At 37.0% G+C, this 20,137-nt stretch overlaps 1 protein-coding gene across 3 annotated transcripts in view; it reads left to right on the top strand.

Annotated features, from left to right (window-relative positions):
• Togaram1 (TOG array regulator of axonemal microtubules 1) overlaps positions 1-17,646 on the top strand; it is a 55,363-nt gene extending 37,717 nt beyond the window's left edge. For 2 of the 3 annotated variants that reach the window (XM_051195903.1, XM_051195904.1), the window contains 9 exons: positions 77-182; positions 573-808; positions 1,967-2,125; positions 3,631-3,757; positions 6,045-6,163; positions 9,037-9,226; positions 11,704-11,923; positions 15,421-15,507; positions 16,504-17,646. In XM_051195903.1, coding sequence (XP_051051860.1) covers positions 77-182; positions 573-808; positions 1,967-2,125; positions 3,631-3,757; positions 6,045-6,163; positions 9,037-9,226; positions 11,704-11,923; positions 15,421-15,507; positions 16,504-16,769 — 1,510 coding nt within the window. In that variant the 3' untranslated portion in view covers positions 16,770-17,646. Of the gene's footprint in view, positions 1-76; positions 183-572; positions 809-1,966; positions 2,126-3,630; positions 3,758-6,044; positions 6,164-9,036; positions 9,227-11,703; positions 11,924-12,793; positions 13,151-15,420; positions 15,508-16,503 lie in introns of all 3 variants that reach the window. The other variant, XR_007835195.1, reaches the window with a different exon arrangement.
• The last annotated feature ends 2,491 nt before the right edge of the window (positions 17,647-20,137 follow it).

Here is a 20,137-nt window from a genome sequence, read left to right on the forward strand (position 1 = left end):
CCTGCCAAAAGACATTTGAGATTCTGTTCTAACTAAATCCTGTTTCAAAGATGATTTTGTTATTTGTTTTCCATAGGGAGAAGAAGATGGAGGGATTAAATTTTATTCGATGCTTAGCTGCTTTTCACTCCGATCTGTTGAATACAAAGTTACATGAAACAAACTTTGCAGTAGTTCAAGAGGTAATAAATTGAGGGTTGTTTAATTAATTAGGAATTAACATACACACTTGATTTTCACACTCTTTAGATAACTCCATATTACATGATTTGAATGTACTTACATATAATGTAGAACATTCTGAATTTGTAATATTTGAAAAGTTATTTGATATTAATTTTGGGGATATATAATAACACATAATCATGGCCAGGTTGGTGGCGCATGCATTTATTCCTGACACTGGGGAGGCAAAGCAGGAGGATTTCTGTGACTTTAAGGCCAGCCTAGTCTACAGAGTGAGTTTGTGTAATCAGTTGTGTTACTTTAATATTAAAACTCATTCCAGAGTGATGTTGCTGTGTTCTAACAGCATAGGGGAGGACAGTTCATGCTTCAACATTGTCTTCTAGGTGAAAAATTTGCGGTCTGGCGTGTCCCGTGCTGCTGTGGTATGTTTAAGTGATCTTTTCACATACCTGAAAAGGAGCATGGATCAAGAACTAGATACTGCAGTAAGAGCTTTGCTGCACAAGGCTGGAGAATCTAACACATTCATAAGGGAAGATGTTGACAAAGCGTTGAAAGCTATGGTTAATAATGTAACTCCTGCACGGGCAGTCATTTCTCTTATCAATGGAGGACAAAGGTAATGTTCAATATAACCTTGAAATACCCTTAAACTAAAAATTAAGTTGTGCTTTTGTGTATAAAGAAGATAAAAGCAAATTGTGCTTAAATAATTTTTCCATGATAAAAAACACAAGTTAAGCCTGAAAAGAACCATTTTGTTTTTCTAATAATATCCCATATGGCTAGGCAGTTGTGGTACATGCCTTTAATTACAGCACTCGAGAGGCAGAGGTAGGCGGATTTTTGTGAGTTCAGGACCAGCCTGGTCTACAGAATGAGGTCCAGGACAGCCAAGGCCAAGGCTGCACAGAGAAACCCTGTCTCAAAAAACAAGGAACAAACCAAAACGACAACAACTCCCCCCCCCCCCCCAAAAAAAAAAGAAAAAGAAAAAAGAAAAGAAAGAAAGAAACAAAACAAAAAACACATATGCTTAAAATTTGGAACCAAATAAAGTTTAACTATTTTCAGTTTCACTTCTGGGTACAATGGGACTTTAGGATAAGGCAAGAAGCTTTCTCTGTGCCTGGTATGGAAATGGAACTCTCAACACAAAGGCATTTACAACTTCAAATAGACATCACCAAGAGAAACCTCTGCATGATGGATCATCATCAAGATGTAAAAAGTTATAATGAATCCCATTATTATGTATAATTAATAAATGCTAATAAAAATATTGTGCAAAATGCAAAACAGATAAGCAATGTTAATTAAAGCTATGAGGAAGGGGCTGGCAAGAGAGCTCAATTGTCAAAGCCTACTGCCACTCTTCGTGATGACCCCTGTCCCCTGGAAGAGCAGTCAGTGCTCTTAAGTGCTGAGCCATGTCTCCAGCTCCCAAAAGCAAGTCTTAATAAACAAAAAAGAATTTACATATTTGATATATCATCTTAGGGAGAGATAACTAATGTGAATTATTTGTCATTGCAGCCCCCCGGTGATTGATAAGAAGTTAATTGTTTTCCTTCTTTTTATTATTCTTTGTGTCTTTCACATCATGCATCTCAATCCCATTCATTTCCCTGTCCCTATATATCCACCCTCTGCCCTTGCAACCTCCCCATCAAAATGAGAAGTTGTTAAATTTTTTAAAAAGTATTTGTTAAACTATGACTATTAGAAAATAGTTTGTGCCTCAACTTAGATTTATTTGGTCATGTTTTCTTTGTAGCCATTTGCACATTGCAGTAAGAAGATGTACAGCACAGCACTTGGCAGATGTAGTGGAATTTATGGAACCAGAGCGTATTTTATCTGGAACAAAGGATATGGCTGAACGTCTATTGCCTGCTGCTGCTAAGTTTGCTCAAGATAGCTCACAAGAAACCAGGTGAATAATTGGTAATATTTCCTGAGGGGTTTTGTTTGTTTTAATTAAAAATTTACATTTGTTCATTTTGTGTGTGTGTGGCACATGAGTGTACCAAGGCATACATGTGCTATGGTGTGCATGTGAAAGACAGAGGACAGTCTGAAGTAGTCAAGTCTCTCCTTCTACCATGTGGCTTCTGGGGATTGAAATCAAGTCATCAGCCTTGGAAGCCAGTGCTTTACCCACTGAATCATCTTGCTTGCCCCCAAGTTTTAGAAATAAGGCCTTAGAAGGAGAAAGCAAGAATCTTTTTTTAAAAATGAACATTTTTTCTAAATGGAAAGAGGGGGTATTGGACTGATACCGAGAATAATCTTATTTTCCTATTTGTAAATAATATCAAGGAAGTACGTCATGAATTTTCCAAATATACAGGTGGTACTTCATAATTCTTGGTAGGAAGTTGTTAAGTGACACAAGACTGTAATGGGCAGAAGAGTGGCAGAACTTCATTGTGGGCAAAAGTTGGGTAATATATTGAGGGGAAAAATGTTTTTAAGGCTATTATATAAAAATGAAGGGAATAGTTCACATGGAGAATACAAGAATATGCTTAACAACTTTATCAACAAAGAATAATGTATTTATATTTAGAATATTTCATGAATTTCTGGTGACTTACTTGAACTAGTTTAGGAAAGTTTAATAACGTTCAGCAAAAAGAAGGCAAGATAATATTTATAGCATGATACCTTTGGTAGTGGCAGAAAATTTTTATTTAGTCAGAAGCCTAGATTAAATTCCTTGCCTGCATTACTGTTGCTCTTCACTAAGTTATTTTGGTCAGTTTTTGTACATTTAGGAAGATTGGACATAGTAACCAATAGTGTCTTGAGAAATATTTAGTGTCTGGGAGTGGTAGCACTTATCTTTAATCCCAGCACTCAGGAGCCAGAGGCAGGCGGATCTCTGAATCAACCTGGTCTACAGAGTGAGTTCTGGGACTACACACAGAAAACCTATTTTGAAAACAAAACAAATAAACAAACAAAAACATTGAGAAACATTCATGAGAACCAGGCATAGTAGTACATACATGTGATCCTAAAATTTAGGAAGCTGAAGCTTGCAGGATGATCTTAAGCTTGAGGTTAGCCACTCCTACTCAGGAAGACTCACCTCAAACCAAACAAGGGTTCAAAAGGATGAAACCTTCGACTAGTTAGAGGGAGAAATAAAGGGTTTTTGGTGGTTATGTGGTGTGTGTGTTTCACTAGTCCTACCCTATTTTTTCTTTTGTGTGTCTCTTTTTTTGTGCTGGAGCCAAACCTGGAACCTAATATACTCTAGGAAAGTGCTGTACCACAGAGCTATGTATGCCCCAACTTGAACTAAGCCTCTCTTTTAGTTGATATTGTTAATTACTTGTAGTTCAGAGAATGCAAAATGCTTATAGTTAATCTGAGTGTTTCACTGTTTGTTAATATATGACAAAGTACTAATCATTTCTTACAAATCCATAGGTATTATGGTCGAAAGATGCTTTTCCTCTTGATGGGTCATCCTAACTTTGAAAAAATGCTTGAAAAATATATCCCATCTAAAGATTTGCCATATATTAAAGAATCTGTTAAAAATTTACGGCAAAAGGTATGTGAATTAAGATTGTTGCGTAAAATATTTTAAAAAGCAAAGCTTGTAAGCCAGGCACTTACAGCACATGGAGGATGGAAACAGGAGAGTCAAAGGCGGTCAGGCTATCCTCAGCCTATAATGAATGTTAATGTAGCCTTGGCAGCATAGTACCTAGGCTCAAAAACACAGTTTCACCCTCCAAATCAATAAATAAACAGATTAAGAACTAACTAAATAAAAATAAATACAAAGTATATTTTTCATAAAGGTAAAGAATAGAAACAATTGTTTTTTAGATTATTTCTATGGTACACGTTGAAATAGGGCTAACCTACAATTCTTTTTTTTTTTTTTTTTCTAACCTTCAATTCTAAGTAGAAGTATGTACTATTGGGCCTAAAGAGTAAATGTTTATTGCTTATCAAGATTTAAATTATGGGGCAGGAGAGATGGGCTCAGTGGTTTAGACCATAGGTGCTCTTCCAGAGGACCCAGGTTCAATTCCCAGCACCTTCCTGAATACTCACAGCTCTCTGTAACTTGAGTTCCAGGTGATCCTGTATTTTCTTCTAAACTCCAAGTACCAGGCACACATGTGATGACAGGCTTATGGACAGACAAAACACATAGATAATAATAAAAGATTTTTTAAAATAGATCTTAAAAATTTGAAAACCTTAAATGATGGTAGGACATTGAAGAAAACATTAAATGTGGTATGCTGTTGTTTGGCCTATCACAATTGTAAGACTTGCATTACAATTCTGAAAGTTTACAACTATATAATATTCAACACAGCATTTCTATAAATGGAATTTTTTATAAAATGAGAGTAATAAAATATGAAAAAACACATTTTTGATGTGTTTAATGTAATGTACAATTTTTATGGTTCCATTTATTTGTTTATTAAAGCAATCTTCTTTTACTTTACATACCAGTCTCAGTTCCCCCTTCCTCCCCTCCTCCCATTCCCCTCACCTTCTCATCTACCCTCCAAGTAATGTACAGTTTGTATATTGTAAGTTCATATCATTTTTTAATGGCACGGGTTAAGGAGGACTCATTTATTATACACATTTCATAGATATTCTTACTCATATAGAATGTACTAAATAGTCATGTAAACAACTGACTATTGTATTTGTGAGTAATTTCCAGTACAAAACAGAGAAAAATGGTATTTTTTAGTGTGTGTGTATATATACACCTGTGTACCATAATAAGAATGTATATAGGTTAGAGGACAACTTATGGGGATCAGTTTTCTCTTCCTACCATTTGGATCCTAGGAATCTAACCCATATTCTTAAGGCTTGGCCCAAGTGCCTATACCCACTGAACCAGAGCCTAAAATAGTTCTAACCAAATGTTTATTCTCACTCTTGATGTCATATAGAAATCACTATTTATGAATTACGTTTGTTTTCTGTATAAATTGTAAGCCTTGAGAAAAGTACTTTAAGGTTTGGAAAAATGGTTCAATGGTTAAATGGTAATACTGCTCTTGCAGAGGACTTGAGTTCATCAACTATAGGTCACCTCACATCTGCCTATAGCTCCAGCCCCAGGAGATATAATGCCTTCCTCTGGCTTCCATAGGCACTGTACTCATTGTACACATTCGTATAAAAATACACATAATCAAAAATAAAATACAATCTTTTGTTTTTAATTTTAAAGAGTAGGACAAGATTTGGTGGTACACACTTTTTTCATCCTAGCAGTTGGCAGGCAGAGGTAGGTGGAATTCTGTGAATTTGGCTAGCCTGGTCTGTGTAGTGAGTTCCAGACCAGGCAGTTCCATGGTAAGACCCTGTTTAAGATAATAGAGTAGTGTTAAGTAATAGTGACTTAGATCACTAATGTGCAAAGCCCAGGGATTAGTCCTCAATATGATGGCGGTAGGAGAGTGTATCATTTATAGCATATTAACATACCTTTATTTTACAGTGCTGGCATCCAAATCTGTTAGGTTACCACACTACTTTATGTGTGCAGTACCTTTAAAAGCCTGTATTATCAACCACTTAACATTTCAAAGATTTATCATCTGTGAGCATGTGGCGGTGAGAAAACAACTTTGTAGGCTTGGTTCTCCCCACTTGATTCCAGTTTTATGTGGGTTTCAGTAATTGAACTTAGGTATCAGGAATACATTGCAAGTGCTTCCACCCACTGAACTATCTCTCCAGACTCTATAATACGCAGTGTGTTTTATCAGGTTGCCTCGAAAAGCCATTGTGTAAGTTATTGCACTGCTAGTTTAAATGTCTCCCATTGACTTTGTGTTTGCTTTCAGGGCTTGGGAGAGGTACCACTAGACACACCATCAGCAAAAGGAAGGCGATCTCATACTGGCAGTGTTGGACACATGAGATCATCATCTGTTTCTCGAGATGCTTTCAGTTCAGCCGAAAGGTAAGATAACCTGATAGTCCACATTATTTGAGAAATGGTCCTCACTATCAACTGCCCATTCTCATGACCTAGCTCAGTAGTATTTGTCAGACTCATGAGTCTTAAAAGTTTAGCAAGGACATGAAAAATTTGAAATACCTGGCAGTTCTATATTTCTAAAAACATTACATGTAACTTAGTGCATGTTACCAGTATTAGGATTTCTTATGGAACCCAGGACCTCCTGCCCAGGGATAGCACTACCCAAATGGGTTGAATTCTCCCACCTCAATCTCTAATTAAGAAGATGCTTGCCTGTAGCCCAGTCTTATGGAGACATTGTCTGAGACTCCCTGTTTCCCAGTGACTCTGGCTTATGTCAAGTTTACATAAAACCAGCCAGCAAAATAGGTATCTTTTATATTTATATATATATATATATATATATATATATGTCTTTAAAATTGTCTATGTATTTTAATATAAATTTAATACCAAATTCAAGTGTAGAGTGTGCAGGCCAGGCGTGTCATTGATAGGGTACCTTCCTGACTTGCATGAAGTCCTGGATCTGATGCCCGACATCTCACAAACTGAGTGCTGATACATGTCTGTCTCCCGACACTTAGAAGACTGAAGGTCATCCTTGACTATATAGTGGTTTTGAGGTCAGCATGAGCTCAGTTGTAGCACAAATAATAAAAATCCAGAGACAGATATTGGAGATCAAGCTGAAAGTCAGAAAAGCAAGGTAGTCAGCCACTAGAGAGTTCTTACCTCTATCCAGACTCATACTGAAGGGGCGATCCTGTCCTCAGAGAGAGTGTAGACTGCCATGCTCTCCACCAAACCTTAGACTCCCTGAGACTACACCGAGCTCCTGCCTGATATTCCTCTCTAGTACTAGGATTAAAGGTGTGAGCTCTGTTTGTCTTTTAGACTGATTCACTCTCATGTAGCTAAGGGTGGCCTTGGACTCACAGAGATCCATCTGCCTCTGTCTCTTAAGTGCTAGGATTAAAGGTGTGGCCACTGCCTGTCCTCTATGGCAAACTAATGGCTTAGGTGTGTGGCTAACTAGTGACTCAGTGTGTATATAGCTAACTAGTGGCTTAGCTCTGCACTCTTGATTTTCAGGCAAGCTTTGTTAGATTACAAAGTACCACTGCACTCATTCATTTCAATAGGCTTTTTAAAAATTTTGCTGGGTATGACGACTCACACCAGTAATACAGTACTTAGGAGACTGAGGCATGAGGGTTTCTATGAGACTAGCTTGGACTGTTTACCAAATTCCAAGCCAGAATGAGCTACAGAATGAAATTCTTTCTCCAAAAAACAAAAACTAATAACAAAATGCTTTTGTTTTCAGGAGGGTGTGTTGGTATACTCCTGTAATCCCAGCTCCTGTTGAGGCTGAGGCAGGAGGATAATGAGTGCATGACCAGGCTTGGACATCATAGTGAGACCTTGTCCCAAGCAAAACTGTGGACTGAGTAGCTGGCTCATTGGATGAAGTGCTTGCTGTGTAAACATGAGTACTGAGTTTCAGTTCCCAGCAGGGATGATACGCCTAGACGCTCACTGGCCAGCTGACCTGGCATATGCAGTGATAAATGACAAGGGGCCTTGTCTCAAACTAGGTGGACAGTGACTACCAACATCTACAGTTGTCCTCTAACCTCTATTCTCAGCACTAGGGAGGCAGAGGCAGGTGTACCTCTGAGAGTAGGATGATGGCTGGGACTCTTTAGAGAGACCCTGTCTCGAAAGAACAAAAGAAACAAACAGAATAACAACAAAAAAAAAAGCAAGATTAACAAGATCAACAAAATAAATACATTGATTGAAGGAAAATGCTGTTTTTAACTTGCCTGTAAAGTTAATCCTTTACTGGTATGAGAAAGTAGAATTTGAAGAGCAGTGTACTATTCTCTAATTTGTAAGTTTTTTTATTGTGCAGAAATTGCCTGAACATATCAAATGACTTACACAGAAGACTGCTTTCCTTCAGGAAGTCTGGAATTTTGTCACATCCTAGGCAGACACAATGAAAATCCAGGGATGAGTCTTTGTCTTTAATAAGCTTCCCTGTTAGACAACATCTCACATTGGATGTGTTCTGTGCAGTGTTCCTGGGGAAGGTCCCTTAAAAGCTTACATCTAATGATGAAAGATAGTTTTATATAAAACTTTAGACTCACAAAGATAGGATATATGGTAGAATATTTTCTTTAAAATTTTCCAAATGTTAATGGACTAAATAAATATTGTTAACTATAGTTTTTACTTGATAACTGTTTTGTTGTATGTAATTTTACTATTAAAGTTAAAACCTTTCTGTTTATTTAGAGAGAAAGGAGGAGCTGATGGGGGATGTTTCTCTTATTGGTTGATGAATAAAACACTGTTTGGCCAGTAGTCACGTAGGAAGTGTAGGCTGGGTAGAGAGGAAGGAGAGAGAAGCTGCCAGGAGGAGACGCCATGTAGAGACCAGGAAGATAGGATACACCAGGCGTTCTCTGGTAAGATAAGAGCATGTAGAAATACATAGATTAGTAGTTATGGGTTAATAATTATGAGAGAGCTAGCCAGCAAGAAACCCTAGCCATCGCCAACAGTTTAATTAAAAAAGGAAGAAAAAAAGGAAAAAAAAAAAAGCTTACATCTAGAAAGACATGGTGGTACACACCTTTAATCCCAGCACTGGGGAGTTAGAGGCAGGTGGATCTCTGTGAATTTGAGGTCAGCTCGGTCTATAGAGGTACTTCCAGGATAGCCAGGACAGTTACACAGAGAAACTCTGCCTTGGAAAACAAAATTGAATTTATAGTAAGAATTTTTAATTTTAGGTTTTGTAGGGAAGTAAAAGTGAAATCTATCTTTCATTTTAGGGAAGTAACTGAAGTTCGAGAAGTCCCCAGAAAACCAGCTCCTCGAAATTCCTTAGAAAGTGCTGAGTACATTAAAGTCATAACAGGTTTATTAAATGCAAAAGACTTTCGTGATCGTATTAATGGGATTAAACAACTTTTATCAGATACTGAAAACAACCAAGAGCTTGTGGTTGGCAACATTGTGAAGGTAAGAAACTCAAAATTAATTTTATTAAGCAGTGTGTGTGTGAGTGTGTGTGTGTGTGTGTGTGTGTGTGTGTGTGTGTGTGTGTGTGCGTGCACACTTCAGTGCATGTGAGCCCTACTGCATTTCTAGAATTCAGAGGACAAATTTGGGGAGGTAGTTCACGCCTTTCACCCATAGGACCCAAGGATCATTAAATTCAGGTCCTTGGCCCCTCAAGATTAATCTGATTGGAAAAGGAAAAAAAAATTAATATAGCAAATTACCCCAAACCATGAAGCTTTATTTATTTTATTTAAAAATATTAAAAATAAATTTGATGATAGGAATGGATTACATAGGATTTACTATGTTTAAAACATTCTAGGAAACTAAAATGAAATGGGAAAAAAATAAGAAAATGGTCAGGGACTGGAGCGATGATAGCCCTGCAGATAGTCAGAGTATTTGTTCTTCCAAATGACCTGAGTTGGGTTCCCAGCACCCACCTCTGGCCTTTGAGGGAACCTGTACTATGTGTCCACATCCAGGCACATACAAATACACACAGTCTAAAATAAAAGTCTTAGAGAGAAACAGTCACTGTTTCTCCAGAACTCCTCACACATTGGTAAGCTTAGCCTGGCATTCTGAGACTCCTCAGCCTGACTTCAGGAATACATGTTGAAAGAATCAATGCATTCTCTTAACAGATGAACATTTAAGAGACTTAGTGTTTACTTTATTACAGATGCTATTTTTTTTTTTTTTTTTTTTTTTTTTTTTTTTTTCAAAACAGGGTTTCTCTGTGTAGTAGCCCTAGTTGTCCTGGAGCTTACTCTGTAGACCAGACTGGCCTTGGACTCACAAAGATTCCCCTGCCTCTGCCTCTCAAATGCTGGAATTAAAGGTGTGTACCACTTCTGCCCAGCCAGATGTTAAAACTTTTTATGTGTTTTAGAAATGAGTATATTAAAAAAAAAGAATATATACTTATTTATACAGTTTTTATTTTTATTGATCTTTAGATAAAGAAACAAAGAACATGGAGATTAATAAACATTGTGGTATGGAAGCACAGGTTCTGTTTTACTAGCATTTAGTTCAGTTAATTCTACTAGTGGTTTATTAATTAAATTCTTCTTAAGTTGGCCTAACTAACTACATTAAACTTGACAAGCATACCACAATTACTTCTTAATTCCAGTCAGTCATTTTCTAGTATCTGTTAAGTAAATCTCACTGGGCAGTGGTGGTACACACTTTTAGTTCCAGTGCTCAGGAAGCAGAGGCAGAAGGATCTCCATGAGTTTGAGGCCAGCCTAGTCTATAAAGTGAGTTCCAGGACAGCCACGGCTGTTAAACAAAGAAATCCTGTCTTGAAAATCCCCCCCAAAAAATCTCTTGGTTAAATTATTTTTAACATTAAAAATAAGTAAGCCAAAGGAATGACTAGTTAATGGCCTTAGCTTCATAGGTACCTCTTTGATTGCCTGACCTGATAAAAGGCTTATTTAACATCTACTATGTTATGTGATGAGATTTATGAAAGTTAAGACATCTGAAGAAACAGGAACAATTATTAAAGTATCATAGTAGAAAATAATGACCCTTATCTCTGAGGAGGCTGGGATGTAGCTTCTTTATAACATTCTTGCCTCACATCCACACAGATGTTAGATCCCCAACACCACATAAGCTAGAGGGTGGTGCATGCTTGTAGTCCAGGGCATCCTCAGATACATCCAAAGTTCAAAGGCCAGCCTGGGGCAGGAGAGGGGCTGCATGAAAACCGTAGGCACTAGAGATACAGCTTAATGGTAGAGCACTTGCCTAGCATGAAACATAAGGCCTTGGGTTTGAGTCTTACTGTAGTTTAAGGAAGGGAAGTGACATTACATCTAATTGTCCTCCCAAACTTACACCAAAATTATGTCAGATCTCTACAGTAAAGTTTCCTTGTCTTCTGTTCTGAATAAAGAGATTATAGAAACTTTCCCCAAGTTCTTAGTATCAAATGAGGCTGACCTGCAAAACAGCACATTAATCATGTTTGCAGTAAGTCAGCCTCTTATCAAGCCACATTCATAACCTTCATTTATTAAAATATCTTTTGGGGTGAATATTTACTATCTGTAAACATTTAAACTTGACAAATCCTTAAGTTTCTATTATCTGAGTTAAGTTTAAATAGGGTGTGTGTGATGACCAGGTGTGGTGGTCCACGCATTTAATCCCAGCATTTGGGAGGCAGAGGCAGGATATCTCTATGATATTGAGACCAGTCTATACTATAAATGGAGTTCCAGGACAGCCAGGACTGTTAGGTAGAAAAACTCTGTCTCAAAAATTAAACAAACAAATAGTGTGTGTGTGTGTGTGTGTGTGTGTGTGTGTGTGTGTAAATAGAGTAAGTAAGAGATAGAAGAAATAGCAAACAAGGATAATATAATGGGTGTAAGCATTGTTTTACTTTAAATAATTTACCAACTTATTTTTAGATCTTTGATGCCTTTAAGTCTCGACTTCATGATTCTAATAGCAAAGTGAATCTGGTGGCTCTTGAAACAATGTATAAAATGATTCCTTTACTTGGAGACAACTTGTCTCCTATAATCAACATGCTAATTCCCGCAATTGTGGATAACAATCTGAATTCTAAGAATCCAGGCATCTATGCTGCTGCCACAAATGTTGTTCATGCACTGAGTCAGCATGTAGGTAAGGAATCTCAATTGGTATTCAAATTATTTTGATTTTATTTGCTTTCTTATACTATGTATTTTTATATGTTGAGATAAGTAATATTTTTAACTGACTAGTATATCCTAAACTTTTTTCATAAATTATTTGTGATGAAATATTTAAATTGACTGTCTTTTTTTCATTGACTTCTAAATTTTCTACCTCATGAAGTTAAATGTATTATAGATTTAAATATAAAATATAAATAATTCTTTTGTGACATAACATGGAAACATATTCAGGACATTAGAACTTCATAAACCTTTATTAATCATTTTAAAAGCATGACCTATCAATAAACTGGATTCAGGGGGTGGAAAGATTATGAGCCAGAGGACCAGGATGTCTGGTATGAAATAGTATCTCTACATAGGAGTTGCATCAATATTAACAATGTGGGGATATAAGGAAGACTGGAACAATGATATTACCAGTTGACATATCCACATAGCTAGGGCAAATCTCACAAGGCCCCACCCTTACATGAAGAGTCACAGGCAATTATTGGCTGCTATGAGAGGGAGAATCTATCTTCTCCAAGGATAAGCCCCTGATAGGTTATACAATCCTAAATGATTAGGCCAAAACACATATGTGTATGAGTATCACTACATGAACTCAGCTGGTTGTTTTTATATATACATGCAATTATATATGTAACTATAATGAGTAGGTCACTAAGTTGAGAGGGAGGGGAAAGGGTATAAGAAGTTGGAGTGGGGAAAGTGTGTGATGGAATTGATGTAAATATGGTACTCATACATGAAGTCCTCAAAAAAAAAAAATGTTAAAAAATTTCAATTGTGGTGATGAGATATCTCAGCAAGTAAAGGTGTTTTTTACCAGGTTTGACAATGTGAGTTCTACCCCTGGGACCTACATGATGGAAGGAAAGACCCCCCTCTAGTCTTTACAGAAGCCCCTGGCTGGCCTGGAAATTGCTATGTAGACCAGGCTGACCTCAAATTCACAAAGATCCGACTGCTCTGCCTCCCCAGTGCTGGGATTAAAGGCATGTGCCACCATGTCTGGCTAGATGCAAGCTTTTAAGGGACCTTTCCCAGTAACACTGCACAGAACACATCCAGTGTGAGATGTCTGACAAGGAAGCTTATTAAAGACAAAGACTCTTCCTGGATTTTCATTGTGTCTGCCTAGGATGTGACAAAATTCCAGACTTCCTGAAGGAAAGCAGTTTTCTGTGTAAGTCATTTTATATGTTCAGACAATTTTGCTTATGACTGGGATTTAATACAAAGATAGATACTGGACAAAATCTTAGGGATAAAATGTCTAAGTATGAAGGAACCAGATGCAAGCAAAACCTTTTTCTTTTCAGATGTCTCATTGTGCAATGTGTACACACAAAATTCTTTTAATTTACAAAACATTATCTTAAGCAGATAAAGAGAAAAGATATATCCCGAGACAGAAACCTTAGCAAACTACATAGTAGACAAAGATCACATATCTAGAATATCTAAAGAACTCTGAAAACTCAACCTTGAACAAAAAAGTCCAAGTGGAAAATGAGACACGAAGAAGCATTTTGATGAGAATGACAAATACATGAAAAATGTGCCAACAAAAACTATTCATCATCACTTTGCTTTAGTGAAATGCAAAAGCAAATTAGGACACTAATCACTGTATGAGTATTAGAACAGCTAAATTTTCCCTTTGTAAGTGTGGCTGAGGCTAGAAAGATGGCTTACTAGGTGAGAGAGCTTGTCACTAAACCTGATAATTCCCAGGATCCATGGGGTGGAAGGAGAAAGCTGGCTCCCATCACACTTTATCTATGGCATACATGTGTCCACACACTTACATGCACATAAAGGAAGAACACAGAAGGAACCAAATGCTCATGGGGTTCACAAGCAATGGATCTTGAGAGTGTATGTCTTTTTTGCTTGGTTGTGTTTTTGAGGCCAGGTTTCTCTGTGTACCCTTGACTGTCCTGTTTTGTAGACCAGGTTGACCTTTATCTAACAGAGAGATCTGCCTGCTTCTGCCTCCAGAGTGCTTGGATTAAAGGAGTGCACCACCATAGCCTGGCTGTTTAGTACATTTCCAATGAGAGTAAAAATAGTATAGCCACTCTAGAAAGAATTTCAAATTTCTTTAAAAGCAAAATGTAAACTTGTATAAAACATTACTTAGACCGTATCCACATCATAGCATATCCATAGATTACTATTTAGCAGTAGAAAGGAGTAGACTTGATACTTGGGTTGATTTGTATGGATCATAGAGGCATGGCGCTATTTAAAAATAAACTGAAGTCATGCTCTATTCTGTTTGATTTATTCATATTTTCAAAATGACAAAATCACTTAGGTGATAAACGTTCTAGTTGCTGCCTACATTGATGGGTGATAGGGAAGCAAGTATTGGTGTTTTTATTATTTAGATCTTAAGTGTATTGCAGGGGTCCCTTTTGTTGAAGGCAGGTCCTCACTCTGTGGCACTGATTGGAGGTTTTAGAAACTAAAGAAGGCAGAACCCAATTATAACAAATGGTTAGATCATAGTTGACACATCCTTGAAGGGAATGTTAGGACCCCAGCTTCTCCTCTCTTCCCTTCCTGGATTCCATGAGGTGAGCTGTTTACACCACTGTAAGCCTCCTTCATGATGTCCCGTGCTGCCGTAGGCCCAAAGGGCAGGCTTAGTGAGCATGGACTCAACTGAAAGCATGAGCCTAAAGCAAACTTTTATCCCATTCTCTCTTGTGTTTTGGGGAAGTAATTATCACAATATTTATAATGAAGGAGGCTTTCTGTATCTTATTTGTTGTGTAAGTAAGAGTATGTGAAGAAATGGAATAAAGCTGTGTACATTCATTTCCCCACCCCCCCTTTTTTTTTTCCAAAACGGTTTCCCTGTGTAGTTCTGGCTAAATCGGAACTCACTCGGTAGACCAGGTTGACCTCAAACTCAGGGATCTGCCTGCCTCTGCCTCCTGAGTGCTGGGATTAAAGGTGTGTACCACTACCACCTGACTTGGTATTTTCCTACAATTACGTAAGATGAAGCCTTTCAATGTAGGAGGCTTGTCAGTACCATCTTTACAACTTCCTGTGAATCTTTTAAAGTTTGGAACGAAAAAAGGGGAGGGGGAATTTATATAATTATAATAAAAATATTTTTCTAAAAATCATTAAATGTAAAAATCACTTCTCCATAAAAAAGCCTTTTTGTTGTTGTTTTATGAACAAGCCACCATCGTTTGAAAATAAGATGCCAGGAGATCAACAGCACATTGCTTTCTGTGCCCTGTGGTAGTTTCTTTAATGCTTTATGGATATCTTTATTTCATCTTTGCCACAAGATTGTTACTTTTACAGTTATAGAAAATCATAAGTAGGGATTAATATAGTACATCCACACTGTAGAAACTATTTTTCCTATTAATGCTGTTAAATCAAAATCAATAGCTCATTCTTAGTCATGTCTCTTTTCTATTTTAGATAATTACTTACTTCTACAACCATTTTGCACAAAAGCTCAGTTTCTAAATGGAAAAGCAAAACAAGATATGACAGAAAAACTTGCTGGTAAATAGTTTTAAGTAATAATTTCTAAAGTAATGTATTTTTATCACTTTTTATAGGCATATACTCATTGTACCTAATGTAGACTTTATGGACAGACATATCCATGCAAGTATATTATATACATTGACCGTATATCACTTCCCCTTTCTTCCCCCAACTCCTTCCCATTATTCCCATTCAGTCTCTCAGGCCAGGACACTTCTACTTTCATATCCTATATGCATAAGTAATATTGGGTATCTACATGAAATTTGTGACCCACCAGTGAGGGAAAACCTGCAACATTTAGCTTTCTGAGTCTGATTTATTTTGCTTAAGATGATGATCATCAGTTATGTCCATTTATTCGGTAAATGATATGAAGGATAAACTGTTGGGTATTTCCATTTAATTACTCTACCTGTCAATTCAGTATCATTGCTGTACAGAATAGAAATAAATTGCTTAGTAGTCTACAAAAGAACCTTTTAAGACATGTTCTCCAAAATATTCTTTAAAACACTTCTTGGACTGAGGTTGTAGTTTTACAATAGATTGCTGCTGGCTTAGCACTCTGAAACACCTGGGTTTGATGCCCAGCACTGTGGATTCTTTAAAGAGGAAAGTGGAGAGGAGTTGAAGAATCCTGTCCTTTATTAAATGAGCATTAGAGTCAATATGGATGCTCATAGAAGACTGATAGTTCAATGTTTTGTTTGATGAAAGGTACTTAACTGCATTTGGAAAAATATTGAGATTTACTATAGGTTTGTTTGATGTTTCTGTTTAGCCTTCTTTTTTTTTTTTTTCTGAATTAGTTGTCATATATATGGCACTCTGAGATCCCAATTTGTAAGTTTTGATTAGTTTTTGTTTGTGTGTTTGTTTGTTTTTAAGGCCTAACTTTTCAGGACAGATAGCCCAGGGAAGAAGCCCACATTTGGGGTACTTGTTATTTAACAGACCTTTAATTGACATTGGGGAAGCTCTGACTGCTGCCCATATTTTGTGTTACAGATATTGTCATGGAGCTTTATCAAAGGAAGCCACATGCCACGGAACAGAAAGTGCTGGTGGTTTTATGGCACCTCTTAGGGAATATGACACATAGTGGCTCCCTGCCTGGAGCTGGTGGAAATATACGAACAGCCACAGCTAAATTGTCAAAAGCACTTTTTGCACAGATGGGTCAGAATTTATTAAACCAGGCTGCATCTCAACCACCACACATCAAAAAAAGTTTAGAGGAATTGCTTGATATGACAGTTTTAAATGAATTATGAATTTTTGATGAAATAGTTATGATGAACAATTTACATAATGACAACTGAAATCTTTTTAAAGCTATATTTTGCATTTTGAGTGCCTGCATTTCATGTCTAGTAAATTAAGTCAGTGGCTATGTTTATTTGCAGCCTACTTGTGAGTACAGATCTGTCCTTCTAGCCATCACATGAAAACCTGAAATAATTAATATAAACTATAAGTCATGAAATCTGTGATGCCTGGGATGAACTAAATTTTAAATGTTTTTGAGACAAATCCTGCTCATATGCACTATTCTATAGAAACTGCAATTTGTTGCCCCATATGTACAATTAGATTTGTAATTAAAAATATACTTTTTATTATGTAATCATGTTCTGCTATGTCTCATTACTCTGCCTTGTTTTATGAATTGGAAGAAAAGTCATTTAACTATTTTATCACAAAATAAGTTTTGTGTGCTATTTGTGAATAACATGTTTCTGAATCAGTCTGCTAATATGATTATGCAGTATTAGCTTGCTATTGCTGCTGTGTTACTATGGTATATTTGCTAACATTTTGGGTTTAATCATCTGCACAATTGTGAAATTTAACAAGTTACAATAAAGCATGATGACCAAAGCTTAGAAAACATTAAACATTTGAATGCACGTTTAAGAAACGTGTTGAATGTAACGTTCCTATTTTTGTGTGCAAACACTAAAATTTTAATTTCTGTATGTCTATCCATTTATAATGGTGTTATTTTGCTGCCCAGTTGTGTAATTCTCAAAAATAGTGCCAGGTCTTCTATAGTTTTTTTTTTTTTTCCAGAATTCTTGGGCTTACGAGTACTGTATGCATCTTAAAGAAGAAAAGGAATGTTATAAAATAAAAGGATTTATTTCTGTAGATGTGTGACAGGTGTCCTGTTTTTCTAACTCATATATGTTAAAATGAAAACAATGTTTAAGTACTAGCCATTCTTTCATTTCATCAGCCCTATTACTGGTAACCTAAGAGTAGACTCAAGTTGTCATTCTCAACTTCCAGAGAATTAGCTACATGACATGTGAGTATATGCTCCTTCCCTGGTTTGGGAGAGCTAGGCTGGATGCATTTTATGTCTTGTCTTGTATATGTATAATTCTGATTCCCTGGATGTCTGTTCTTATTTGGTGTGTCAGTGAGTTTCCACTCTATCAGGTTCCGCTGGGGAGGGGCTCTCTGGAAAGAAGCCAGGGTCTTCTCTATTCACAGATAGTAAGTGTGCACTCCATAGTCCTCTCTTCTACTCTGCAGCTGCTGTTGCCAGTTCTGAAGTAGTACTGTTTGTGTATATCTAACTTTGGAGGAAACAATGGAAGAATGAATTTTGAAACTATCTGAAGGGAAAGGGTAGTGAAGACTTACCATTACTTTATAATTTTATACCTTGTATTTTCTTGTAGGTAAACTATAGGTCTGTCCTGTACTTTTAGTTTGTTAAATCACAGACCTTTTCTGAGGATGCTCAGAAAATAAATATTTTTAAGGAACTCTGAAGATAAAACTTCTGGATTCAGCCAGTCTCGTTGGTGGTGCATGCCTTTAATCCCAGCACTCAGGAGGCAGAAGCAGGTGGATCTCTGAGTTAGAGGCCAGCCTGGTCTACAGAGCTAGTTCCGGGACAGCCTCCAAAGCAACACAAACTCAAAAAACAAACAAATACATAAAACTTCTGGATTCAAATTATAGCTTTGTATTAATTCTGTAACCAATATTATATTCAAATTATAAATTACATAAGCAAAGGGGTATGTGATGATTTAATATTTATGATTTAATAAAGTCTCTGGATATCAAAATACAAAGCCAGCCACAGCCATAGAGGCAGGCAATGATGGTACACACCTTTAATCCCAGGTCTTGGGAGACAGAGGCAGATAGATCTCTGAGGCCACACTGAGGTACATAAAACTGATTCAGTCTAAAAGAGAAACAGCTCACACAGAGGTGATCTCAGCACTTGGGATCACATAACTTTAATCCCAGCACTAGGGAGGTGGAGACAGGAGTGATATGGCTGACAGAGGAATATAAGGCGGGAGGAGACAGGAGCGCAGGGGATTGCAGTCTGAGATTTGGTGGAGAGCAATGCAGTCTGGATTACACTCTGAGAATTCATGGAGACAGGATCACCCATTTAGGTCTGATGTAAAGAGATAAGAGCTAGTGGCCAGCCACTTTGCTTTCTCTGATCTTCAGCTTGAACCCCAATATCTGGTTCTGGATTTATATTATTCATATTATATTATTCATATATATTATTTTATATTATTTATATTATATTATTCATATATAAACATATTGCATATGTTTATATATGGAGTACAACTTGATGCTTTCTTATAAATACATTATAAGGTGGTAACACATGTAATGCCTGCATGTGTGTGTGTGCGTGCGTGTGCGTGTGTGTGTTAAGAACACTTAAAGCCTCTTAAACCATTTGCAAGGTACATTAATGAAAATCATCATGCTATACAACAGATATAAGAACTTATTCCCACTTCCTTGAGTTCAACCATTTTAGCCTATACATTAGATCAGTTTATTTTTTAAAGATTTATTTTTTTTTTTTTTTTTTTTATGTGTACAGTGTTCTTTCTGCCTGTAGACCAGAAGAGGGCACCCAATTTTATTATAGATGGTTGTGAGTCACTTTGTGAGTGCTGGGAGTTGAATCCAGGTCTTCTGGAAGAATAACCAGTGCTCTTAACCTCTGAGCCGTCTCTCCAGCCCACATTAGATCATTTTAGAACACAAGTTAGATTATGTTTGTGTCTGTGCCTGGTTTATTTCACTTAGCATAATGTTCTCCATTTACACCCAAACGGCTGCAAATGACAGGGTTTCCTTTTGTGTTTATGTACATAACATACTTTCTTGATCCACTTAAGGATGCTTAAATGGATGTCTTAGTCTGAATTACTATGGCTGTGATGAAACACCATGCCAAAAAGCAAGTTGGGGAAGAAAGGTTTTATTTAGCTTTCATTTCCAGGATAGGAGCTTAAGCAGTGCTGGAGACAGGAGCTGATGCAGAGGTCATGGAGGCGTGGAGTGCTGTTTATTGGCTTGCTCAACTTGCGGTTTTTTGGTTTGTTTTTGTTTTTGTTTTTGTTTTTTTTTTTTTGGTTTTTTTTTTTTTTTGAAAATTTTAATTCATTTTACATTCCACCCACAGTTCTCCCTCCCTCCCTTCTTCCTGCCCCCCCCCCCATATACTCCCATCTCTCATTCACTCAGAGATGGTTAGATCTTCCCATGGGGAGTCAATAGAGCCTGTTATATCAAGCTGAGGCAGGACCAATCCCCATCCCCCTGCATCAGGGATGACCAAGCTACACAACTGTCACAC

The sequence above is a fragment of the Phodopus roborovskii genome, unplaced genomic scaffold (genome assembly GCF_943737965.1).
Source record: "Phodopus roborovskii unplaced genomic scaffold, PHOROB, whole genome shotgun sequence".
In the NCBI taxonomy this organism is placed as follows: Eukaryota; Metazoa; Chordata; class Mammalia; order Rodentia; family Cricetidae; genus Phodopus; species Phodopus roborovskii.